This window comes from Mustela lutreola, chromosome 1, assembly GCF_030435805.1.
Source record: "Mustela lutreola isolate mMusLut2 chromosome 1, mMusLut2.pri, whole genome shotgun sequence".
Classification (NCBI taxonomy): domain Eukaryota; kingdom Metazoa; phylum Chordata; class Mammalia; order Carnivora; family Mustelidae; genus Mustela; species Mustela lutreola.
Window position 1 is genome coordinate 47,838,725 of NC_081290.1, and position 27,577 is coordinate 47,866,301.

The 27,577-nt window shown below is 44.8% G+C and overlaps 1 protein-coding gene across 7 annotated transcripts; it reads right to left on the minus strand.

Annotated features, from left to right (window-relative positions):
- Positions 1–9,808: 9,808 nt before the first annotated feature.
- Positions 9,809–21,341, minus strand: SMIM20 (small integral membrane protein 20). Of its 7 annotated transcripts, none has more exons than XM_059164280.1 (5): positions 21,117–21,341; positions 16,357–16,408; positions 15,876–16,019; positions 11,302–11,358; positions 9,809–10,499 (listed from the first exon to the last, which is right to left on the minus strand). In XM_059164280.1, the coding sequence occupies exons 1-5, from the start codon at positions 21,223–21,225 to the stop codon at positions 10,493–10,495; spliced, it is 369 nt and encodes a 122-aa protein (XP_059020263.1). In that variant the 5' UTR covers positions 21,226–21,341; the 3' UTR covers positions 9,809–10,492. The 7 variants fall into 7 exon arrangements, with proteins under 7 accessions (XP_059020263.1, XP_059020253.1, XP_059020272.1 ...); XM_059164270.1 differs by having other exon boundaries at positions 9,809–10,530; positions 21,117–21,340; XM_059164289.1 differs by lacking the exon at positions 16,357–16,408 and having other exon boundaries at positions 9,809–10,530; positions 15,876–16,011; positions 21,117–21,339.
- Positions 21,342–27,577: the final 6,236 nt, after the last annotated feature.

The window sequence follows — 27,577 nt, forward strand, 5'->3', positions numbered from 1 at the left end:
GTGCTATGCCCAGTTGGGGGCTGTCCCATGGAAAGGCAAGAGAGCAGCAGGGTTTCTCCACACCAACTCCCATGGTTGGGGGCTGCTCCTTGGAGTGAATTCCCTGGCAATTCTGACTCCGCCCTTGAGTGTGCAGTCAGAGACCCAGGATGCATCTGCTTTGGGGGAACTACCTAAAGGTAATGGAGGGGATGCCAGTGGGACACGAAAAGCTTTTCTGCAGACACTAAACCAAAAGCAGCTCACTGTTGAAAGTCATAACAAATATCCATTCATTCATTCAACAAGTATTGGTTGTTAGGTTCTAGGTGCTTGGATACATCCATGAACAAAAAGGATGTGGATCCTGCTTTTGTGGAGTATAAATACCAAGTGGAGAAGGAAACACATAATATATATGATAAATACATGACTTATACATAGTGTTACAGATTAATATTCACAACAAATAGTGTAAAGTGTACAGTCCTGGAGGAGGGTAAAGGGGACCAGGGGTGCCAGGTTCTGTGAGGAAAGGTTATACCTTTAAATGGAGAGATGAAAGGAACCTCTTGAAAAAAAATTTCTAGGAGGTGATAGAAGGAGCCATGGAGGAATATGGTAGGAGAGAACTCCAGGCCAAGAGAACAAACTCCGTGAGGTGGAAATATGAGCAGACCTGATGCTTTCATGGAGTAGTGAGAAGGTTATTGTGCCTGGAGCAGAGAGAACAAGAGAGAAAGTAGGAAGACATGAGGTCAGAGGTCAGAGGTGGTAGAGGTCAGAGCATGGAGGATGTCCTGGGCTTTCAGCTTTTGTTGCAATGCCAATAGGAGACATTTCTGAGAGAAAGAAGGACAGACATGGTCTGTTTGCATTCTGACAGGATCACTCTGACGAGTGTGTGGAGAACAAGTGGGGTGTATCCATTCTTTGTGCCACAGAACAAACAACCACAAAACAACTACATTACCAATAGCTTAAAACAACATGTTTCCTTGGTCAGTAGTCCAGTATGGGTTAGCTGGGTCTTCTGCTAAGGGTCCCACCAGGCTGAAAGCAATGTGTCCTTTGGGGCTATGATCTCATCTGAAGCTCCTGGTCTTCTCCCAGGCTCCCTAGTTGTTGGCAGGGTTCATATCCTTGAACATCAACTTAGTAACCTAATCCCGGGCCTGACATCCATCATATCTACAACTCCAGCTCACACTCAGAAGGGTGTACTCTGAGACGGGAGGCCATCTAGGATCTGCCTACCACAGGGGATAAAGATAGAAGCTGATAGTTCTGTTAGGAGGCTGTCATCGTCATCCAGGCAAGGGCAGGTGGTGACTTAAACACTGATTCTAACAGTAGAGAGGATGAGAAGGTTTCAGAGGTGTTTGGACAATAGAGTCCATTGGTTTCCTGTCAGGTTAATTGTTAGATATGAAGGAAGAGAGAGGAGTCAAGGATGATGCCAAGGGTTTTAAGCTAAGCTGAAGGTGGGAGGGAGTTGTCATCCACTGGTGATAAAATCACAATCCAAGGAAGTCCTGCCACTCTATGCCACATAAGTGGTATGAACCCCTAAGAAGCCAAAGGGGAAAGTGAAGGTCAAGGAAGCCTTGGAGACGGAGTGGGGAAAAATTTCTTATAGGTCTGGAAATTACCGTGGTGTTAGGTGGTGGGAAGAAGGTGTTCCATAAGGAGTGGAGGAGGGCAGAGGGGTGGGGAGGGGTAGGAAGGAATTAGTGACACCCCGAGGAGCATGAGTAGATCAGAGGACTAGAATGAAGGGTCATGTGGATAAGCAGTATGGGAAAGTAGGCAGGGGTGAATCTTGGAGGAAGTTCAGCCTCAAGCTAAGGCCATGATCCTATACAATAAAGAAATTGAGTTTGAGAGAAGTATATTCACAAGAGATGACAAAATGACACCAGGCAGATGTGTACCGGGCGGCCACTGCATTAGTCTGCCACAGACTGGGTGGCTCCAATAACCGAAATTGATTTCCTTACAGCTCAGGACCCTAGAAATCCAGGACCAAGGTTATGAGTAGGCTTAGTTTCTTCTGAGGCCTCTCTCCTCAACTTGTAGATGGCATCTTCTTCCCGTGTCTCCGCAGTCTTCTCTCCCTGTGAGTCAGTGTCTTCATCTCCCCTGCTTCTAAGGACATCAGTCACACTGGATTAGAAGGACCAGCTCGTTTTATCTCAATCATCTCTCTCGGACCTGGACTCCAAATACAGTCACCTTCTGAGGTGCTGGGGGGTTAAGACTTCAACATATGAATTCTGAGGGGACACGACTCACCCCACCATACCGACTATGTTTATGTAATTGTGTTAGGCATTCTAGACACTGGGGAACCAACTGCCCTTACTTGTCTTCCCTTTCCTTGGCTGGAAGCTTATCCAGGGGGCCAGAGCTGGTGGGGCAGGCTGTACCAAGTTCACTGACGCTCCCAGCAATCACTCTCTCCTCATCCCTGAAAGCCACTGTGTTTGGCAAGAGCTGGTATGAAGTTCACGGAGAGCCCAGATGAACCGAGGAGTCATGTGTCTGGTGAGCAAACAAAAACAGAAAAACAAGAGCAATCCTTTTGGGATTCTCAATTTTTTGCCTAACTTGTTCCCCAAAGCCACAGACCAACGTTCAAAAGGAAGGCACCAGCAGAAACTGAGTCCTGCTCTCTTGATTACAGAAACCAAATAATGGTTTTGTGCTCAGTATTTTATATCTGTAATGGGAGTCCACATCAAGTGGGAGCACAAATAAAAATAAAAAATAGCCATTTTAGAAGGCAGATTCTGCTTACTCCACAAGATAAGTCACCAGGGCTGCCGTTTTCTGAGTAATCTCAAAACCAGACTTCAGTTATATATTTTTTCCCCTAAACACAATCATCTTCATTTGAGCTTCTCAGAGAAAGTGTGCCCCTCTGGGTTTTCACTCAACTTAGCAAGGGCAGCTGGCCACACGCCCCTTACAGATGTTTACCCAATACTCAGCATCACATTTATGAGGCTTAAGTGGCTCCGATGTGTTCCAGGGTGCGTATACTTACCAGAAAAGTTCAGAAGCTGGCAACTCACATTTGCTCAAATTGATTCCACATCTGCCTTAAGTGAACTGCTCTGATACAAGCATGCTTGGTTTTTTTCCCCTTCCTTCACGAGTTAGTGTACGTGATTATAGAGGTTGAAAATTAAGGGGTTATTTTAGAAAAGAAGCAAAACAAGTTGAAGGTCAGCATGGGGTTCAGAATATTGCTGTCAGTTACTGTTCCTTCTTTGAAGGAAACTGAGTTAACTTTGCTAAGTTATAAGACATTTCAACCCTGGCTTATTTGCTCACACTGTGTAATCCGTTAGTGTAAAAATCTTGTTACAGTAAGAATTTCAATCGGCAGAAAAATCAGGAAACCTCATCTATCCAGAACCATGCAGAAACAAAAAGCGAATACCAAAAAAATCCCCGGGGCAGCCAAAATGTCACAAAGCCCTCGAAATTCATCCACACCAGAGACTCCAAGTCCACATTAAAGGCGTTTACTTTCATTTGATGCCAGATTCCAACATTTTGGCTAACTGTTTTCCAGTCTCACCGCAGACCAGAAGCAAAAAATCCGAGATGAGTCCCGAGCCTGCTTCTTACAGCTGTGAGGCAGAGAGCAGAGATAAGAACCACGGAAGAGCCAGAAAGCTCAGAAGCACAGCAGGAACATGCCTGACCCGTCCCGGCAGCCCCTCAGGGACATCTGTACAGTTACAATAAGCCCAAGTCATAAGGAGAGGTGGAACTGTGTTGAACAGCCTTTATTTAAGGTGGATATGACATGTAAAACACATTAGGAGATGTAATTAAAATATAAGCTGGAGGGGGCGCCTGGGTGGCTCAGTTGGCTAAGCATCAGACTCTTGTTTTCGACCCAGGTCATGATTTCAGGGTCATGAGATAGAGCCCCGCATTAGACTGTGTTCTGAGTATGGAGCCTGCTTAAGATTCTTCCTCTCCCTTCCCCTCTGCTCCTCCCTCTCTCTCTCTCTTTCAAAAAAAAAAAAAAAAAAGCAACAAAAACCAAAAACAAAACAGTCCCCATAACTTTTTTTTTTAATTAAAAATTGTATTTATTTATTTATTTGACAGAGAGAGATCCAGCACAAGCGGGATGGGGGGCGTGGCAGACTGAAGGAGAGGGAGAAGCAGGCTCCCTGCAGAGCAAGGGAAGCCTAATATGGGACTCCATCTCAGGACTCCAGGATCATCACATGAGTCATGAAGGCAGTGGCTTAACCAACTGAGCTACCCAGGTGCCCCACCCCATAACCCTTTTTTTTTTTTTTTTTAAGATTTTATTTATTTATTTGACAGAGAGAGAGAGAGAGATCACAAGTGGGCAGATTAGATTTTTTTAATTATTATTATTCATTTGAGACAGATACAGAGAGAGAGAGAGAGAGAGAGAGAGAGAACAAGCAGGGGGAGAAGCAGAGGGAGAGTGAGAAGCAGACTCCCCACTAAGCAGAAGAGCCTGACATGGGGTTTGATCCCAGGACCTGGAGATCATGACGTGAGCTGAAGACGGATGCTTAACTATCTGAGCCACCCAGACACCCCTGTTCCCCAACTCTTGTGAGGAATAGCCACCCCTTCTTTCTCCTCAGTGTGTTCAGATGATCAGAGTTTGGGAAACATCACTTAGGGGAGGAGCGAAGAGCACCCTGCTGCTTTCCATCAGCTGGGAGATCCTTAGGGTAAGCTAGCTGCTCCACGGCCCAGGCCAGGAAGCCCTTCTCCAAGGATGCTGGCAGCCGAGTTCAGGTCCCTCTTCAGGCACATACTCAGTGGGATGCCCCATCAGGCTCCTCAGGGGGTCCCCCACCATCGCACGCACGCACACACCCAGGGGTGGCAAGGGAGCTGTGCATTTCCCTACCGATCGGCAGAATCAACCGCAGAAGGCCTCGGGCACAGGGCAGGGGCGGTCTGGGAGAGTGAACTGCCCTGCTATCCAGGAGTATTGCCCAGGGCTCAGGACAGGTGTTCTCCGGTGCTGCATCAGAACCAAGGAGCCTCGGGCAGGCAGGGAGCACTGAGCACGTGGGACCTGAGAAGAGGAGATCTAGCCCCCAGCTCAGTGCTTTTCAACCTACCTGGGGCAATGCTCAGCTTTTGTTCCTGAGTACCAATCCCATCGCGGACCTGTAAACTATACTATAATTAGTTTCATCAGAAATTTTTAAAACGCAAAAAATATAAAATGCAAGCTCATTGTTTTAAATCGGATTCAAAAGATTAAAAACTTGTCTGTCTCACTGCATTAACCTAAGTGCTTATTCTTTGTATCTGTTCTTAGCTCACGTGGACAGCGAATAGGGTCGCCCAGCTCCAACCACCAAAGTGATTAGCCCTGCTTTGGGGCGAGCACCTCGGCTTTCTTTTAACGCTTTCAGACCGCTTCCTGCTTCTGATGCTTCATGTTTATCAATTAAGTAGATCTTACCAGCCTGACATTCCGGGGTGTCCTCCACGTGGTCGAAACTGCCATTCCCTTTATCTTTTCCTCTCTCATTCTTTTGGCGGATCATTCAGTCCACCCAAACCCTAATGAGCGCCTGCTCTGTGCCAAGCCCAGGCTGTGGCGCACTGGGCAGGCAAAGCCCACTGTTCAGTTGTTTCCCCACATACACCTGCCCCTAGCCCAAGCAGCTCTCAAAGAGGGACTTAGTTTTGCTGAGTCCACACCTTTGTCAGTCACTGCATGTCTGAATCCCAGGAGCTTTTCAAAGCTCTGTTGGAATGTCAGCTGCTCCACCAGTGATAACAGCTCTCATTAATCTGGCCTCTGTTGGCCCAGGCATCTGTTAGGCACTTTACCTACAGCGTCCCGAATATCCCCAGCAGCTCTAGCCGCTCCTAAAACTGCTGCTCCTTCCACTGAACAGCGGGGTTCTCCGAAAGTCTCCTGATTCCACTTCCTGTTCTTTTAAATCACATTCAACTTGTTTTCCTTCTAAAGCCAATCTGTGCACCACTTTTTTTTTCTTTAAACCTTGAGTATGACTTACATTTAGAAAAGAATGTGCACTTATATAGCTCAGGAAAGTAGCCGAAAACTCAATATACCCATGGAACCTGCACTCAGATCAAAAAATTCGAATCTATCAGCACCATGAAGACAGCCTGTATCACATCCCAGTTACTAGCCCTCCCTCTTCCCAAGAATAGCCACCATCCTGATTTCTAACTGTATGGCTTAATTTACCCTTTTTTTAAAATTCATCTAAATTAAATCTAAAAGTACTTTTGCAACTGGCTTCGTTTATTCAGCATTATTTGTGGGATTCATCGTATTGTTCATTCTCGTTGCTGTATTGTATCCCATCATGTGACTCTACTTGCAGCTTATTTATCCATTGTACTGTGGGTGAGCATTTGGCTGCTGTGAACATTCTGGTCCATTTCTATTGGTGAGTCTACAAATGCATTCCGGCTGCATCTGGAACAGAACTACGGGGACACAAGACTGTCAGAACACTGTGAACATCTTGAAAGGCACTTCTCATGTTCTACTTCTCATGTTCAATCTTATTTGTGAATTCACTTCATTTCCCTTGCTAGATTATGCATGGCTCTTAACTGAAGAAATACTGTTTGGGTCCTGCCTCATTTTAACATGAGGGGTCTAACATGCAACACAAGACAGAAAACTGGAGTGAGAAAACAGAAAAGAGAACGAAGTCAGGGGGAAGAAGGGATAAAGCGAATGCAGGGGTCTCCATTCAACTCCACAAGGGTTTAGGGACTTTGTACAAAGCTGGGCCACAAATGTGGCTGAGCTTCCTGTCGGCCAGTACAAAGAGGGAAATAAAAGGTACACACACGAGGCTCACAGGATAAATGTAGTGACTGCTGGGCAGTGAAGCTGTTTCTGGTTCTGAGAAGTAAAACCTGTCTGCCTGACCTTTCTAAAGAGCATATTGTTTGACATTGAAAATGAAGGATCCAACAACTTCATTTGTAGTAAGATTAAAAAATCCTGGATCTCTCCTCATAATCTCCCATAACGTAGACCTGACAAAGCACAGTTAACAGCAACTATTGGAAGGAACTGATGCAAACAGATACATAATTCTCAAGAGATCTGACTTAACCCAAGAAAAACAACTAAATGCAGTGTGGTCTAGGAAACTTTAGGGGTCTCTGAGAGCTTTTCATGTCTGCAGAGTCGAAACTATTTTTATAATACCACTAAAGGTTTTTGCCTTTTTCTTTTTTTTAAAGCTTCAGAGGTAGGATTCAGTGACTCATCAGTCGCATGTAACACCCACTGCTCATTACATAATGTGCCCTCCTTAGTGCCCCCCACCCATTTACCCCATCATGCCCTCCCCCCCCAGCAACGCTGTTTGTTTCCTAGAGTCGAGTCTCTTATGGTTTATCTCTATTTTGTTCTCAATTTTTCCTTCCCCTCCCTTACATTCATTTGTTTTCTTAAATTCCACATGAGTGAAATCATATGGTATTTGTGTTTCTGACTTACTTCGCTTAGCCTAATACCTTCTAGCTCCATCCATGTTGTTGCACATGGCAAGATGTCATTCTTTTTGGAGGCTAAGTAATATTCTATTATATATAATACATTTTCTTTATCCATTCATCTATCAATGGACATCTGGGCTCTTTCCATATTTTAGCTCTTCTGGACATTGCTTCTATGAACATTGGGGTGCAGGTCCCCTTCGAATCACTGTTTGTATCCTCCGGATACCTAGTAGTGTAGTCGGTGAGTCATAGTGGTTCTATTTTTAACTTTTTGAGGAAACGCCATACTGTTTTCCAGAGTGGCTGCACCAGTTTGCATCCCCACCAACTGTGCAGAAGTGTTCCCCTTGCCTTTTACTTTTTTTTAAAAGATTCTAATTTATTTATTTGACAGAGATTCCAAGTAGCCAGAGAGGCAGGCAGAGAGAGAGAGAGGAGGAGGAAGCAGACTTCCCACCGAGCAGAGAGCCCAATGCGAGGCCCAATCCCAGGACCCTGGGATCATAACCTGAGCCAAAGGCAGAGGCCTTAACCCACTGAGACGCCCAGGCACCCCACCTTTTATCTTTTTTTTTAACATTTATTTATACATTTGAGAGGGGCGGGGAGGGGCAGAGAGAGAGAGAGAATCCCCAACCAGACTCCCTGCTGAGTGTGAAGCCAGATACCAGGGCTCCATCCCAACATCCTGAGATCATAACCTGAGCTGAAACCAAGAGCTGGTTGCTTAAATGACTGCATCACCCAGGCACCTCAGCTATCTTGCCTTGTTTCCTCTTATCTTCTTATGAGTATGTACAGTGGAGTTTTTGAGAGGCCATAGGACTTGTGATAGAGCAACAAATCAAATGCAGAAGCAAATAGTAGAATCTAGCTGTTAAGAGAATCTATTATGTCAGACATTAATTTGCAAAATTATTTTTTATCTTGGAAAACAACTTTTTCACACAAAAATATGTCTTATCACTCTATATGGGTTTGTTATTAATATTCTTAAGTAAATTAGTAAACATTTTAAAATTTTGTTTTAATTTCTAATATAGTACCTACAGGCATAATCCACTTTGGGGTCCTCAAAAAATTTTAAGAGTTTTGTGAGATTAAGAGTCACTTATGGTTTAAAGGTCCTGAGATCAAAAGTTGGGGAACCACTGATCTAGAGAAAGATTTCCCAAAAAGGATGTAATCCTAGGAGATAATCCACGAAAAATATTTTGTGATCAAATACATTTAAGAAATGGTAAGCCTCTCTTGGAAATCATCAAATTAGAAGCCAACAGGCCAAGTTTGCTTTAACTCTGTGTTTCCTAATGGTATCCGACCAAGATCTCTCTTCCAAGAGCTTCCATTATTGTCCTGGAGGCACACCGGGGCACCTCAGGATTAACTCCAAGGCCGTCAGGCAGTCCCCAAGAGAAGCATCTCTTACAGCCCAGCTTTTGTCAAGCCTGGGTAGCAGAGTCTGATGTGACACCTCTGACAACATGAAGACTGATCCTTTTATAAACATCAAGGCAGCTGAGCAGGACAGAGAGTTCCTTTTATCTCTACAAAGAGGTGTACCAAGGGCAGGGTCAGAGCCAGGACAAAGATCCCACTGAAGAGGAAAAACGGAGTCTGTTCCATCTGCCAAACAGGCAGGCGAGGTCCCAGAGTTCTCGACGACATCTTCCAGAGCAGATGGTCCATGTGCTTGCCTCCGTCATAAAGAAATCTCAATTAAGCGCCCACAGAATGCCAGACTTTAAGTTACACAACTTCCTGGTGCCTCCTCCAAGGAAAATAGTGGCCAAATATACCCTGAATGAGTCAACTTCTTTTATTGGGTTATTAGCCGTAAGTCAATTAAATGTTAGGGAATGTCTACCAAAAAAATGATGCCTTTGGTTTCAGAACCATCAGTTTGAGTTCTTTTTGACAGTAATCACATAACTGTGTCAGTTGTCCATTAAGCAAACTCCCAGTTCACAATAATAAAATTATGTCATCAGGCAGCTCATTTAAAGAGAACCCACAGTAATGTGCAAGGCACTCTGGGAAATCTAAAAACGAAAGAGGTGTCTCTTCAAAAGCATATAATCTAGTAAGGGGCCAGACAAAGCACCAGAGAGAAAGAGATAGAGAGCAAGAAAGAATTCTCACGCTCATTTCTGCAGCGGCTGGTGAGAAAGCTGGTAGAGCACGGCAACCAGTATCTGTCTCAACAAATTTGCTATTTACCTTTAAAATGTTTACTTGAACACAAACTGAGAAACACCACACAGTCGAATATCTTATCAAATAGAATCTAGTCAAACAGTGCTTCTTAGTGCGATTTAATGAGTTTATATAGGATTTTTAAAAAAACACCACTGTGAATTAAAAATAGATCCTTTTAATATACATATTTTCACTTCCGTTAACTCAACACTGATTTCTACTATGCATGCACAGTCACTGGGTTGAACTTGTTTCATATTTATTTATTTTCCAACATGCGGCAACAAGATGGCTAAGCTGAACTGTTATTCTTAAAGGGTACAATGTACCTTGTCCTCAGAGTTTTATCAACTTTAATGTTTCCAAAGAGCCCCATGAGGCTGCTCAGCACGCTGGCTTTTCACTGAAATTTCCTATTTGAAGGATGGCAAGACAGACTAGGATCTTCCCAGGTCTACTGGCTGCTTGCATTCACATCACAGCTTGGCTGGGAAAGCAGTAGAGACTGAATAGTAAGTAGATTTCCTCCAACCACAGCTGGGTGAGAGAGCTTCATTTTTAGAAAGTAAATCGAATCATGAAAACCTCCCTAATGGTGTGATTTGCTCCAGGGTTCTTTTGATACTTAAGAAGGGAAATATTAATCCTTGTGCACAGTACTCTTATTTCCAGCTTCACAGAGTTTCTTCTCCAGCCATCCTTCTGCAGTGAGGCAATTTATTGTACTTGCGGCAGAATGGAAAGCATGAAGATGTCTTTCATAATCGAGGTGGTGATAGCCTTCTCATTTCCTGCCAAATGGATCAGACCACACTTTTAACCCTATAGAAAGAAACATGAATCAAAACAGGATTCGCTCTTAAACTTCCTACCACTTCCCTCAACTGCAAACAAGCAAAATGACATCAGAATTGAGTTGTGCAATTTCCATGTAGTTTGAGACAGTGCGGGCAAGCTGCCGGAAGCCTGGGATGCTACGGCTGAGCAGCCGTGGCCGCCGTGAGACTTAAATGGCTCACAAATTGCCCCACAACAGGAAGCTATGTATCTGGCCTAGTCAAAACATAAATAATCATTAAAAAAAAAAAAAAGTTGCCCCGATTACAAGAGTTTTGGTTGATAAACTGGAAACCTCTCCTTCTCACCCAACTGGGATCATCTGAAAGTAACTAACCATTTCAGCCACAAAGGGAACTTTAGAGCTTCTGGAATAAAGCAGAATCCTGCCTCAATTAAAATAGCTCTCAAGTAAACAGCCTTTATTCCCGTGAGGGCAGGGTTTAACTAGGTACTTGGTCTGTCGATCTACAGGACAGCCATTCACCCTTGATATTCAATCGCACACTTGTCACATTTTTATGCCCATTTATCAAATGCACAGGAGGAAATGTGCCAACTCACAAAACGTATTTCGGGGTGAACTGTTAAAAATAAGTATTGGGGTGGCTCCTATAAAATAGCAACTTCTGTGCAATGAAAGGCACAACCACACGCCAGCCTCTGCACTCAAAAGATTCTTCCACCCAGGGCAAACACTGCCCCCCCCCACACACAATAGCACAGACGCGATTCTGTTTTGATTTCTAAGTTTACCTGGCGGCTGCACATTTTCTTGAATAATACCGGCTCGATTTATGGCTTGCTCCTTCTCTGAAAAACACAATAGAAAAACTGCTTTTACAAAGGTGGGGGGTGGGCCATGGTGGTGGGACAATGACATGGGACAATTCAGAAACAATATACACAAGATGCAAATACTCAAAGCGTTTAGGTTATGGACGTCAGATCCTACAGAGCAGAAAGACTGGGTATTTTCAATAAGAGCAAAGAAAGCCGTACTTCAAAAGAAAAGCTCTCGACTAACATCTTTTCTCGGTGATCTCAGCATTTTGGAAAGGCAACAAAACAACAGAAAAAGAACAATTTTGAAAGAGCTGGTGGGCGTGATATTATGAGGAGAAGGCTGCTGAATTGAAGGAACAAGCACAATTAACAAGAAAACGATGTAGTTTCTATGTCTCAAATGTGCTCCGCTGAAGGACCAGACCCAGAGCTAAATATGCTATGTTTTTGATAGGAAATAGAGCAGAAAATTAATCTTTGGGTGGGTGGCTTTGGTTTGGATAATTGAAGCTTCCCTAATTGATTGCAGGTGCTGTGCCAATTAGTAAGCGTGTTCCAGCTACAGCAGCTCAGCCCATCTCTTTGGAGATGTCCAACAGGCAAGGGCCAAGAGAAATTGGGCATTTTATGTCTGTGGGCTTCAAGCATTCTGACACATCTTTCTAAGTGGTTTAGAATAAACCATAGGTCTGTGAAAACAAAGACTTATTATTTTAAGTATCTTGACAAACAAATGGTGACTTTTTAGGGGAAAGACTTGGAGCCAAAAGATGTTTACTACTAAATTATAGTAATTAAATGTTGTAATCAGACCTTTGTCTTAATCAGGCTGACACTGTTTCTTGAAATCCACATTTAGCTCTTATTTAATATTAGGCTGTTTCCTTTATTCTGGCCTCTGGATTCTCATAAAGTTACAAGAAGCATAAAGGTACAAGGAACAGGGATTTGTCAAATCGAATATTCATTGAACTCGCTTCTCCAGTGATGTGACAGAAAGTCAATCCTAAGTGACCTACCTGATAGTTTTATCAATGCTAAGTTTTGCTTTGGCAAATAAAACACTGGTCAATAAGGATTATGTGAATCTTAATATCTAATTCTAAGACAGACAGAGGGAAGACACAGCATAATGAAGCCCATTACAGACAATGGCCCGATGGCTTCCCTGGGCCTTTCTGAAAGTAGCAGGTAAGTGATAACCAAGACCCTCAGGACAAGCTATGCCAAAAAGCTTCTTCCATCTAGAGTGGATAATGGAGCTCTCGGGTGTCGGGAAATGACTCCAACACAAAAGGTGATCTCATTTCCTAAGACATTAAACTCCTATAGGATTGAGCCCTCCTGTACTGTCAACATGTAAGTAAGGTCTCAAAGTATGGATGTGTCTCAGATATGCTCTTCGAAAATGCCAACCAGTGAAAGACTACACTGCCATCTATGGTGCCAGGAACAAAAATAGATACGCTTTTCCATGCCTAAAAGGTCCATTTGCCAACATTTTGGAAGAGGTGAATTTTTTTTTTATTTTTAAAGATTGCATTTATTTATTTTAGAGAGAGCATGCGCACACGCCAGTGGGGTGAGAAGCAGAGGGAGAAGGACAAACAGACTCTGGGCTGAGTGCGGAGCCCAACGTGAGGCTCCATCCCACGACCCTGAGACCAAGACCTGAGCCAAAAATCAAGAATGAGACACTTAACCTACTAAGCCAGCCAGGTACCCCTGGAAGAGGTGAGTTTTTAAAATAATAATAAATTGCCAGAAAGCTTTCTAACCATAGATCTAAGAAAAATCAGACAGCCGGTATATTCAACACATTCTCCAAGAGGCGGGTACTGGGAAGACACTGGCAGACTGCCAAACACCAAAGGAAGTTGACTTTTGATAGCAAGGACAGAATGTCTAATTGTATCCTAACCTCTTACAATGCAACAGAAAACCAAGTGAAGAGAAAGGAATCCCTGTCTTCACACTTTCTTGCTAATTGCTAATGAGGTTCAAGAGAGGCTAAGGATTTATTTAAAATAGACCATAATCTCTTTATAATCCTTGTCCTTATGCAACCACCTCCCTTTTTTTGGCTTGGACAGCCAATTTAAACCGATTTGCTGAACTAGTTCCTATCAAGTGATAACCGGTATTAGCATCCTATCTACATTCCCTGGTTCTTTAATCCATTAATGTTTTATAAATATTCTAAAGCCAAAGCAGTCTTATATAAATTCATGATATAACACAAAGGCACTTTATAATTTGTGAATGTGGGATATGCTAAAAGGAAAGCAAACTAGTCCCTCTGGATTTAGCAGTATGTCTTGTTGAAGTTGACAGTAAGTTTTTATTTTGTTATCATTAAAGAAAGAGCAAGTGTCTAGAAACCTCAGGAAAAGGGCAATGCTGAAGTCAGAGGTTTCACTATGTGAACAAGTCAGGATAAGCTAATTACTGACTTTTCAGTAGTGAGCATGTTTCTATCAGGAGTGAAATGATTAAGACACAAACAGGCAATATTGGGCCTGGAGTTTCCTGATGCCCGTTAGAAAAGGCCCCACTCCAGTGTCAGCAAGCCCGACTCTGCCCCCTGGTGCTAAGGCAGTGGTGTGATTTGTAGTTTGAATTGAGGATCGTTACCTCTAATCAGAGGGCCAAAGTGTTATTATTATTAAAACTAATAATGCGTGTGGGCGGGCTGATTCTCCGACTGAAGTGACATAATTCACCTAATAATTTTGAAGTCTCTGGAAATGAAAACATATCTTGATATTAAATGTCCGTACTGTCTAACAGCTCTACTGTGTGACTTGTTACTTTCACATCCACAACCTCGCAGCAAAGGAAGACACTGTTCCCCAGCGCCTGCTGACAGCTGACTGCCTGAGTGCGAGGGCTTGAGGCTTTAGTGCAGGAACGGCATCTAGAAACCAAAAGCAGGTGCAGAAGGTCAGGACCCCGGCACCCTGCCCAGTGAGACAATGGCCTCAGGATCTCTTCCCGCCGTCTCCTTTTGGTCACAGACAGTTAAAAATAAAAGCAGCTCTTTAAAAATAAAAGCAGCTTGAAACCTGAAGTAATTGGACAAATGGCAACATTTGAGTATGGACTATATATGAGATAATAGCATTGTGTCAATATTAAATTTCCTGGCTTGGTTAACTGCATTGTGGTTATGTAAGAGAATGCCCTTGTTCCTAGGAAATCCAGGCTGCAGCATTTGGGAAGGAAAGCTCACAGAGTCCTGAACTTACTCTCAAATGGTTCAGCAAAATAACAAATAATTATATGTATAAGTAATTATGTAGGTATATGTGTATGTATGCAGGTATGTACAAATCTGTAACACAGCATTTTGGAGGAAGTAAATGCGTCAAAATGTGCATTGATAAATCTAGGTGACAAATAAGCAAGGATTTATCGTACTATTCTTAGGTCTTTTTCTGTTGGTTTGGATTTTTTTTTTTTAAATAATTGAAATACACAACTGCAAAACAAGTTTTTAGGAAGTCCTTACACTTCCTTGTGACTGTTCTGTGATTACCTCTCGTACTTCACGTAACTTTGACTACTTCAAAGGACCTATTTTTAAACAGTAAATAAAAAAATTAAAAATTACTTTTTCAGTGTTCCCATTCTGCTGCTATTACCTAGACATGTCCTCTGTCTGCCTACGGATGGGGTCAACCAGGACCAGCAGCAGAAGGGACCCAAGAGCCATGGTGGCAAGTGTGAACCAGTGGCTGAGGGGGACCAAAGGGCCAATGGAGGCACTCCTCCCAACACTAGGAACACTTTGGCTTCCTCATCAGAGAGTCTGGTTGAATCCAGAGAGCTCTGTAATGCCGGTTAGAAAATAAGACTTTAGTCTGTCCCTGTACTACTACCCTGGACTCCCTAGTGAAAGAAATAAAAAGCATATTCCAGCGCCTGGCATGGCATAGGGAAAATGCCCTTCCGAGGTAAGAAGTATTCCCAGGTCAAGCGATTTCTCACAACCCTGTTCCGACTCTGGACAACAGACTTCCAGCTGGGGCAGAAGGTGCAGCAGTAAGGCAACCATGTGGGAGAAGGACTGAGGTCCCCTCACGGCAATCCCGAGATCCCGTGCAGCTTTCCCTCTGCTAGTACACACTCTGCTGTCTTCAAGGCATGAGAAACGGGTCATCATTAAGCAACAGACAAGGTTGCAGAGTCAGGCTCTAGTGTCCACCCAGCAGTTAATGTGCTCAGTGACTTTGGACAAGTCACCTAAGTGAGGGGATTGAAGGAGCATGGGTTTTCTGGCAAAACTCAAGATTTTATATTTCTGTGCATCTACTTAAAGTTAAAAATGAACAGGATCACCGAAAGCGATCCTATTCTGTCTCATCTCACAGGCTGGTATAAAATACATGTTATTTTTAAAAGGCCATATTCCAGATCACAGTCTAGTTCTAGGACACAAAGCCAGATTAGGCTCTGAGCTACAGCAGCTGTACTCTCCCTGAAATGGGGGCTCTTCCAACAAGCCATGCCATGCCAGCAGGATGAAAGCTAAAAATCATCACCTGGGATTCCTTCCAGGAGCACAGCAGAACTGTCCCCATACTTCCGGTTTAGGCTTGCTGACCACCAGTGCCAACACGGTCTCCCCAGGGCTCATTTTGGACTCAAGTGTCACGTGCAGAACTGACCTTGTCATCCCTGTAACACTTAGGAAAGTCTGGCTGAGTTAGCGCAAGAGCTGAAGATCACACTGAATGTCAACATGAAATCTAGTAAGGCAGTCTTGTCAGAGCAGCTTGCCTGCTTTTAAGGCATAGAAGATCGCCCTCATTTCATAGTATCTAAGCAGCCTTCCCCTACTTCCCTGTTGCCTCAAGATGTCTCCCCCCCCACCATGGCCTGGGTCCTGGCTCACCAGCATTAGTCAGACTGGCTCTGGTAAAGGGTCGGTGCTGACCTGACCCTCAGGCCCAACATGGGAACGTGGGTTCCTCCCTTGCCAGCCACAGGCCCTACTTCTCCAGGACCGGATGTCTGGCCTACCTCGTCCTGCACTTCCAAGAACTGTGGCCTTCTCCTTGGTCTGCCCAGATTCCTGGGGAATACAAATGTATGAAGGATAGTTGGGAGAGGAAGACCCAACAAGAGAGGCTAAGAAGTGGCTGAAAGGCAGGAGCAAAAGAGCAAAAGGCTAGATGACTGGCAGTGGGGGTGGTCAAAGCAGCTCAGGGTGTTTCAAGAAGAGAGCACTGTCTTCCTTCCAAGAGGCCTCTCTTGGGCCTCTCACACTCACAGATGACCAAGCTTCCTGTGTTATGAGAATGGAAGTTATCACGCAGAAGTGCCCACAAATTCCCAACATCAAACCTTATTTAGCTGCATCTGTACCTGCCCTTCCTCCTGAGCTGGTGGAAGAGGTGTCCTGCCTTCAATCCAAGACTTTCTACCTCCTGATCTCAAGATCCCCTACCACCCGTCACTCTATGGATTATCTTCATCCTTCTTTGTTCAGCCTTCTTGGCTGCCCCGTGTCTCCCTAAAACACAACTCTCCCTAGGCCCTCTGACCTGCTGCAAATACACTCTTATCATTCTCCTCTCCATACAAACACCTTTAAGTAGCTAACTGCGCAGAGCAGCCTGCTCTCTGCCCACCACCAAACCACTGAATGTATTCGTAACAAGCTAACTTTGACCTTCACCTTCTTTTTCATAAATCTACTGAATATTTCTTATCTGTCTCCAAGAAGCCCAATCCTGTTGACCATAACCCTCTTCATCAAGAGTTGTTTTCATGGGGCTTGTGACTGCAGCTTCTTCTGGTTCTAACCCTCTTGCCCTGGCTGCTCCTCCTCCATCCATCTCCTTTGATGGCTCTCTTTCCTCTGAACCAGCTCATCCTCCTCACTCCCAAAACCAATTCCTTCTTGTGTTTCTTAGTTAGTGACCAGTGCCATCATCTACTCTACTGCTTGAGCCTGAAACTGTCATTCTCCTTCATCTCCTCCCTTCCCCTGTGGACTTTACTTTTTAAATACAACTCTGCAATTCAGTACTTCTCCCCAGTCCTATAATCACCACTGGTTTGGGCTACAGTCACCTCTGCCAACTCTCCTGTGACCATAGCAAGTACAACCCTCCTCTATTTGGAAATCTTGTTGACTCCAAGTGAGAGTGGATCTGATCGTCTCACTCTCCCGATTAAAATACTTCCATAAGCCTCCACGGGTTAGACGCTGGGGACAGCAGAGGGCTGTGGAAGAATTTTAATCAAGCAAGCAAGAGGATCAATTTCAAAGAACAAATGGCATGACAACAGACTTTCTCAACAGCCGTGGGGAAAACTGGAGGTTCTAGACATTTTTCTGACAAACAAGGATGACTTTTGCCAGTGACAAACGCTCCTGAAAGAAATATTATCAGATGTATCTCAGAATGAAGAAAACAGACGGTGGAACGGAGTGAGATGTAGAGCCTGGTGAGTAAAGAATGCAGGCAAAGAGAAACCATCAGTGAGTGCACAAACCCTGCCGGTACTAGGTGACCGGGGAGGAATAAACACTCAGTGGCACATGTGGTACGAGGACCAAGGGGTTCTCCCCAGGTCTTTGTATATTTCCTAGGAGGATAAAGATACTGACTAACTTGAAACAGTAATCAGGAAAGAATAAAAATACAATGTAGAACTTTCAAAAGAATAGAGGAGAAAAAGCTTGAAGTTGCAGAAAAAGATTAAAAAAAGCTATAGAAATAGACAAATAGAAAACACAAGGTAAGATGGGGCAAATAAATATATCAGAAAACACATATGAAAATGAACTCAATCCAACAGTTAGGAGAAATTATCAGACTGGGTTAAAAAAATCCAGTTTAGGTTGGTTATGAGATTTGAAGACAGGTGCCAAGGGGCCCCTGGGTGGCTCAGTCAGTTAAGTGTCTGACTGTTCGTTTCGACTCAGGTCATGATCTGAAGGTTGTGAGATACAGTCCCGTAATGGGCCCCATTCTGTGGGAAGTCTGCTTGCCTCCTTCTCCCTCTGTCTCTCCCCCGCTCTTTCTCACTCTCTCTCAAATAAATAAATCTTTAAATAAATAAACAAATAAAGACAGACGCCAAATCTAAGAGGATAAATACTAACTAATAAGAGGAAAATACTAACCAAAACAATGATGGTAACTCTAATATTGATAAAATAGAACTGGGGAGGAACAGCAGGGACAAAGGGGACCCTTCATATAATGATAATTGTAAAAAAAAAAATCTCCAGAATATTCTCTATTGTGTGCACCTAATAATATGGCCTAAATATACCTAAGTAACAGAATTAAGAAGTTTGGTCTGGAATCAACATATGCAGAACTCTGTACCCAACGATGACAAATACTCACTGCAAGCACAGAAGGAACATTTCCAAAACTCACCTGTACTAAGCCACAAAGCAAATCCTGACCAATATCAAAGAATCAAAAACATACAGTCCTCATTCTTTAACCACAAATGCAAATAAGGTAGAAATCAGCAACAAAAGAACAACCAAAAAGATTACTGTGGCCACTGAGTAGAGAATAAGTTAGTAGCTGGGGCCTGGCAGACGCAGGGAGACCAGCTCAGAGTCCAAGGAGCGAGTGAGGGAAGTGGGTCGGATGACAGTGGGGATAGTGAGATGGACCAAATGCTCTTACCATCTTGTCTGGTTAGGTACACCTGGCACCTAACACAGTACCAGGTATACAGTCATTGCTAAAATCCGAGTTATAAAAAATGCAAAAGAAGCTACATAGATACTGGTTCAAGCACTGAAACGAACTGCAGCTTCATCCATGGCCTGGTCACCAATACCTCACCTGCCAGGACCCGTTTACTGCCAGGTCCGACAGCCCTGCTTACATCTCGTTGTCTCACATCCCTGTCTTATGGCTCCCTATTTTTAAAACATTTTTGTGGGATGCCTAATATAAGCCATACTGGGTGTTTCTGTACCTATTATCTCATTTAATATACCCCCAAACTTATAAATTGAGCCCTATAAACTCCATTGTTGGATGAAGAAGTGACTGAGCACACTGGTTGAAATCCCAGATCTGACTCATTGGCTGTGGGTCCTTGTACAGTCACTTAACTGTTCCATACCTCAGTCTGTCCACATATAAAATGGGGGTAATAACCACACAGCAGCTACAAAGATGGTTGTGAAAACTACGTGGGTTAATATATATAAAGTGCTTGGGGTGCATGGCACAAGTCCACACCTTCACCATTGGATGGAGGAGTATGTCAGCCCATGCACATCCTGGGCGGGGTGATTCTGTTGTGGGGACTGTCCTGTGCACTGTGGACATCTAGCAGCATCCCTGGCCTCTATCCACTAGATGCCAGTAGCACTCTCACACCACCCCACTCCACCCTCAGTTGTGATGAGAAAAAATGTCTCCAGATGGAACCAAACATGCCCTGGGGGACAAAATCGTCCCCAGCAGAGAGCCACCACTTTAGTCTTCATAATGGAAATTTTCCCCAGCGGGACCCAAAGCATAGCCCCTTGTCCCAAGTTCAATTCTAGATGCCTTAAGAAGACAGCCTGGGGCATGGATCCAGGCAGGATGATGGAACCAGATTATGTGGGGCTTCACCCCACCCTCTGTCTACCCCACATGTGGTGCCTGGACATCGGCTGGAAGGCAGAATGCGCAGGGCCATTTCAATGCTGGGTGATGAAAGAAGCTACCAGGAAATGGGAGTGTGTACTTAAAAGGCTCTGCCTCCAGAAACCAAATGTTGTAGCATTTGTAACAGGCAGAGCGTTTACACAGAGCTTTTGCCTTCAAATCGCCAGGCTTTCAGCCTCTGCTAATATTCTCCAGGGGGCAGGGCTGGCCCTCTTCCATCTTCAAGATGATTCAGGTTTCCTGGAGAACAAAATGAGCCTCTAATGCCTAATATTTTCTCTCTGACAGATGGTTTCAGATGTATCAAAGTGCTAATCCTTGCTGAGGTATAGGTCTCCAGGAAGGAGAGTTTGGCTTTTAAGAATGATAGAACCTCAATGATTAAGGAGGAAAATTACTCCCAGGATATTCACCACTGTCATGTGAGCAACCCGCTTAAAGTGAAGGAAGACAGAAGAATCTGAAAAAAGACCTGAGGAAAACTCAAAAACCCAGGATACCAGTTTAGGTCTGAAACATTTCCCCTTCAAGCTGTCTCTGGGAGTGGAAATGGAGCGCAATAAAAACACCTTCAGGCTCAGGAAGATTAGGGCTCCATCTGCCTCCCTCCAATACCACCATTCCCGGCTTCCGAGTGTGGGGGACGCCCTGCAGACACGGGGCAGGGCTGGAATATTCGCCTTCCAACTTACTAGCTCTGTGACCGTGGGCCTCAGTTTTCCACCCGGTGAAACGGGCATTAAAATACCTACCTCAAAGCGAGGTTGTGGATAGATCCAATGTTATGCCTAACCTGACACAGTCAGCGTTCCGCGAATGTTACCTGTGAGCATGAACTAGTATTTAGTGTCAACTTACTATGTGCCGACTGCTTTCGTTACCACCTGGGAGTCTCAATGGGGACAGAACGGTCTTATTTTACTGATTACAAACAGCAATTTACAGATGCGGATGCTGAGAGTACGAGAGACTGAGTCACACTTGTCCACGGTCCCAAAGCCGCACACAGCAGGACTCGAACCCGGGACTGCCTGACTCCCGAGCCAAGCTCCTCCCACGGCCCCACGAGCAGGTGTGGGTCGGAGGGGAGGGGTGTTACTGAGACCAGGCCACCGCGCGGGGTCACAGGTCACTCACGGTACTCCTCCAGCCGCATGAGGGGCCGGAAGTAGATAGGGTAGAAGGCGGCGCCGATCAGGGAGATGAAGCCGCCGAAGATGAGCACGGTGCGCAGGTTCCGGGACATAGCGCCCGGTAAGGGGTTGCCCCGACCCTCTGAGAAACCCGCACACGAGTAGCTGCCCTTCGCGCCGCCGGGCCGTGACCCCACCCGGAAGAGGCGGAGCTGCTTTCGCTTCCGGGCCTTGGAGGTGGGGCTAGTGGAGGGCGGGGTCGGGGCGTGGCTATGGGTGGGCGGAGCCGGGCGGGAGCAGGCGCGGGGCGTCGCTGCCCCTCACCGCTTCCCTAGCGCTGCCTCGTTGGAGGTTACGCCTGCGCAGCGCCCGCGGCGTGGTGAATGGGGCTCTTGCTTCGCTGGATCCTACGGGTCCTCTTCTGACCCCTGCGCAGCCCGCAGCCCCGTTCCCCCTAAGTGCACCATTCTCCTGACCTCTTTTATCACCCACTCCTTTATCAACCAGGCTTCCTCATTCTACCCCAACCCTACCATTTGATTTTAGTGCCTTCCTACCTCACCTGCGTGTTCTCTGTGACTCGCTGATTTAAACCTCAAAATATCAGTTGGCCCATTTTACAGATCAGGGAACCCCGGCTTGGCCGCGCGGCTTTGCACAAGTCATTGGGTCTCCTTGAGGACTGTTGGAAGAGATGAGAGACGAAGGGGCGACTCGCCTGCCCCAGGACGGCCTGCAGGGGTCTTCTAAACGGAGCCACAGGGACTTCTGGACCAACAGTAGCAGGAGAGCAGTGTTGTTTCAACGTCTAAACTACAGGGAGATTTGCTCTGACTCCGTTTTTCTATCCCCCTTCTCTCTCGCCGTTCCCTCTTGCTGAATGTCTGGGTTACCAATGAGGTAGGGATAAATACGGTCAGTGCAACTCAGAGAGCCAGTGGCCAGTCCAATTGATGGGATCTTAGGGTTTTGCCTTAATGCCACTGAAGATAAACATCCTGTTCCCCTTCCTATGATTCTCATTCTCCATCCTTCCGGGTGGGCTGTGGGAGCATATGAGCTACCCAGAGGTATTGAGCAGCTGAGAGTAAGGTTCCTTGGGCCTTCACTCAATCTTTTATAGATAAGAATGCTACCAGCAGCTGGAGGCTGGGGAGCAAGCCGACATTCATCCTGACCCCAGCAGTATTAGTGAGTCTGGAAAAGATTTACGATCTTTCTGAAACGGTGTGGAGAGCACAGGTTTCCTCTCTCTGTGTAGCTTTGTAGTTGAGTCAAGCTACTGTGTACTTCTGTGGTTCCAGAAGCATATAAATCAGGTGTTCGATCTGTCAGCAGATTTATGGACTAACTGCCATGCCCCAAACACCAGACAAAGTGCGACAAGGGATACCAAGATGAGTAAGATGTGACCCTTGCTCTCTGGGATCCTGCCACGTGGATGAAGAGACAGGACATCTACATAAAAAGATAACTAATGACCCGGCGCAGCTTGTTGCCAATGAGTGATAGGGTCATTCGGGCTGCAGAAGTTCAGTGGAGGAAGACAGATGACTATAGGGTGAGGTGGGGGCTGCTCCGAAGCTAGCAGGAGCTTGTTAGGGGGAAAACAGAGGACTTCCCTGCAGAGAGGGGAGCTGGGATGCATGCTTTCTGTCATGTGATATAAAACCCCCGGTGTAGTGTGCCTTTGTCATTTTAGCAGCTCAGCCTCCACTTACCTTTCTGTTAATCGCCCCGGAATATCTTTTGGCAAACGCCTCCTCTCCCATCTTAATCCGTGAAACTGGGCTTCTCCTCGGTGCCCCCTGCACCCCACTGATTTTTTTTTTTTTCCAGCTCTGAGAGCTAAGTATATAACCAAGCCTGACCAAGCTCCCAGACCACGAGGATCAGTCGGGACAGGGCCCAGGCCTGATCACCCAGTATCGCTGCATCCTCCTGGCTACATGACTCACGTTGAGCCAGTCATAGTGTTTTCCAGCTGCTGGAAATCTGATTGAGGATTTGACAGGACTGGATGCTGGAATCCCTGGGCACTACCATTTAGAGACTAGGAATGAGGACAGTACGGCTGAAGGAAAGCTAGGGGAGTAGAGAGAATCGGTTGCTGACATTACATTTGAGCTTCTGGAGGCAGCTGTACCTGAAAGGGATTCACCTTTGGACTTCCTCAGTAACATGAACCAATGAGGTTCCCTCTTCACTGAAGCCAGTTTAGTTGTTTTTTTCTGTTTGTTTTTTAACAGTAGGTGTTCCAGAGGAAGTCACCATGAGTATGATTTCATTTGCTTTAACAATTCTTTGAGCTGCAAGTCAAGGATTACCATATTTTATAGAGCAGGTCACTGAGATCCAGAGACCTTTCTTAGGGTCACACACCATTAGCTGAGCCAGGACCAGGCTTTGGTTTTCTTGATTCCTAATCTGACTGGCTCCTCCACCCTGAGACTAGGCTGTCTCCATGAACAAGCTCTCCAGGATGGCTGGATGAACCCTACCCACATCCTGAAAGCCAGGATGTCCTCATGAGCCATCAGCAGTGCCTCCAAGGCAGACATGGACTCATGTGGGACAAAAGAACCACCCCCCTCTCCAAGTGGCAAGTAACCTGGTGGCTTCTCTGTCCCTTCATGTGAATCTAAAAGGTTAAGTCTGACCGGTGGCCAGACCACAATCTATACAGATACAATAATCACCTTATTTGCATCATCACACCAATAATTAGTTACCGAGCACTTGCTTGCCACTGAGTCCTACCAAATCTAGGTTCATCTCTTTGGTCCCCATGTTCTCCTCATTTCTGAGGATCCCACTGACTCACAGATTCAATCAGCAAATACTTATTGTGTGCCAACTCCAGCAAAGCATTGCACTAGTTGATTGGGAACACGAAAAGGAAACATCAGCATTTGTGTATTTGACAAAGGTTTACTGAGCCAAGCACCATGTGCCAGGCACATTTCAAATGCTGGTGACTGCAGCCAGCAGTGAATTAACAAGAGAGTCTGTTGTCCTCATGGCATCTCTAGTGTGGCAGAGGGATAAGATGCGGCAGTGGATAGTAATTGCTTTTTGGTCCCTCAACCTCCCCTAATAATAGCTCCTGATTCTGCATTTGCATAGGGAGGAGCTGGGGGCATAGCAAGAATGACTAGCTCAATAGCTACTAAACGGGCTGAGCCAGGATTCGAATCCAGTCTGGCTGGCTCCCGAGACCTATGATTATCACCAGTGTACTCTGCCTTGCAAAGTCAGTGAGTTCATATTGTCTGAGTGCAGGTCCAATTCCAACCTGGTCCAACTGTTTCTTTTCTCCCAGAAATAAGAATTGGGAGTTTGGTGACACTGGGACAGACAGACAGTACTGTTGCAGTGGATTTCTTCCATTGCTAATGTCCTGATGAGATAATTGCTTATCTTCCATTTGCCTGTTATCCTAGAGATTCTTTTATCCCCCCCTTGCAGTTGGATTTTCCGTGGTTCATTATATTTTGCTGGCCACCCATATACTTCCAGTAAACTCTTTTTGGATTTTAGTTCGTCAGAGTCTATTTTGGTTGCATACCAACAGAAGACCTCATAGATGCAGAAAGTCCCACAGTCACCTCCAACGTGTGACATAGACAAGGGGCCAGGGACTGCATAGCTATGCTAATGTTTGCCAAAGCCAAAGGAAATTTGGATTGGTGGGGGAGAGATCTTTGCGCAAAGGGGGAGAGAGCTCAAGGGATAGAAGGAGACAGGATGCAAGTCAAATATGTCAGGAGACCTAGGGTGCATATTTCCATCTCAATCACTGAGAAAAAAAAAATTGGTTCAGACTCCTATCTGGCACATTTCTCCTTCTTCCCTTGGATGTGAAGATTGAATGCTTGCAGGGAGCAGACCACCAGTGGTGGCTCACATGGGGTTCAGACAGACATCAAAGTTAATCCGCTCTCTGATCTAAGCAAAATGGTGATGAGGGTTTCCTGGGACAGCAGATCCACTAATTGTGGCACTGCAGCCCGGCTGATGTATTTTTAGAATATTGTGAATTTTCATAAAGTACATTGCTTTCTGCAGGCAGTCAGACTAGAAGCTTGGGGTTTGGAATAGAGTGGGATCTAATGCAGGATCCTCTGGATCTGAACTTTTAAGAATGAGAAAATAAGGACAGGAAACACTTCCCTGTTTTTATCAGCCTCTGTGACTCTCTGAGTGTCTACTTATCTCTATAAATATTTCCGATTTCGATCATTTTTCAAGCTTTTCTCCTTTGATCTGTTCTTTACATCCAAGAGAGTTCCCCAAATATCTGTCTTGGCTTACCTCTTACCACACCATGGACCCTATAGTTTTAACTAATCTCTTTATGACTTTGTAGGGGCCAAGGGGAGGGGGGCCCAAGGTGGGTCACTGTGGCATAAACATTATTTTGAGTTAAAAGGAATCAGGGGTGCCTGGCAGCCTCAGTCCATGATGCTTTGACTCTTGATCTCAGGGTTGCGGGTTGAGCCAAGGTTGGGTGTAGAGATTACTTAAAAATTAAATCTTAAAAAAATTCTTTTAAAAAGCAGTCTAGGGGCACCTGGGTGGCTCACTGGGTTAAGTCTCTGCCTTTGGCTCAGGTCATGATCTCAGAGTCCTGGGATCGAGCCCCATGTCCAGCTCTCTGCTCAGCGGGGAGCCTGCTTCCCCCTCTCCCTCTGCCTGCTTGTGATCTCTGTCTGTCAAATAAATAAATAAAATCTTAAAAAAAAAATTAAAAGCAGTCTAAACCTAGCAGATTCAGGAAAAGTTTTTTTTTTTTTACCTCTTTCTCAACTGCCTGCCTGTACCAGGAAGAACACTATTAATAAAGATTCTTCTTTACCTAAGAAACTGATTTGCATAACAGGGCACCTTTGTTTTCCAAAGATTTCCTCTCACCTTCCTGCTAATGGTCCTTTGTTTTCCAAAGATTTCCTCTCACCTTCCTGCTAATGGTCCTTCTCACCTCTGTGTCATTGGATCCCTGTCCATCTCAGCTCCTGTCTCACTTCCCTCACAGTCTTTGGGATTTCCCTGTGTGGATTCCCGTAACTGTCCTATTAAATTTGGTTTTCTCTTGCTAATCTGTCTCATGTCAATTTGATTCTTACTCTAGCTCAAAGGACCGTGAAGGGCAGAGTACATTCTTCCTCCCTAACAACTTCAGGAGCTGCGTGTCTAAACCAGCCTTTCTGTTGAACTCCAAGCTCCTGTGCCTGGGAAAATCCTCAGGTTCAGGACCCACTTGCTTCTGCCCTCTCACCTTGACTCTCCCTGTGGCTGGTTTGGCTTCCTAACTCGCCTTGGGGTGCCCATCCCCTTCCACCATTAAACTGTCTCATTCATAGGGTACCCAAAGATTCATGGAGGACCCAAAGCACCTTTAGAAACAAAGATCTGGTTCATCACTGTTTTTCTCAGAGAACTTCAGGTTCTCCCCAAAGTATGAATTACTCAGCCTGGAACTAGGGTTTTTTGGTTTTTGTTTTGTTTTGTTTTGTTTTTAAATTCAATTAATTAACATAGTATATTATTAGTTTCAGAGGTAGAGTTTGGTGATTCATCAGTCTTATATAACACCCAGTGCCCTTAATGTCCATCACCCAGTTCCCACATCCCCCAACGCCCCCTCCCCTCCAGCAACCCTGTTTGTTTACTATGATTAATGATCTTTTATGGTTTGTCTCCCTCTCTGAAATCATATGGTATTTGTCTTTCTCTGATTGACTTATTTTGCTTAACATGACACTCTCTAGTTCCATCTATGTCATTGGAAATGGCAAGATTTCATTCTTTCGATGGCTGAGAAATATTCATATATATGAATATATATATATATATATATATATATATACCACGTCTTCTTTATCCATTCCTCTGTCAATGGACATCTGGGCTCTTTGCATAGTTTCCATAGTTTGGTTATTATGGACATTGCTGCTATAAACATTGGGGTGCAGGTGCCTCTTTGGATCACTACACATATCTTCAGGGTAAATATCTATTAGTGCAATTGCTGGGTCATAGGGTAGCTCTATTTTAAACTTTTTAAGGAAACTCCATACTGTTTTCCAGACTACTTGCATTCCCACCAACAGTGTGAGAGTGTTCCCCTTTCTCTGCATCCTCACCAACATCTGTTATTTCCTGACTTGTTAATTTTAGCCATTCTGACCAGTGTGAGGTGATATCACATAGTGTTTTTTATTTGAATCAAATGTTTTGATTGTTGAATGATGTTGAATGATGTTGAGCATTTTTTTATGTGTCTCTTGGCCATTTGTAAGTCTTCTTTGGAGAAATGTCTGTTGCATGTCTTCTGTCCATTTCTTGATTAGATTACTGGTTCTTTGGGTGTTGAGTCTGATAAGTTCTTTATAGATTTTGGACACTAGCCCTTTATATGATAAGACATTTGCAAATATCTTCCATTCTGTTGGTTGTCCTTTG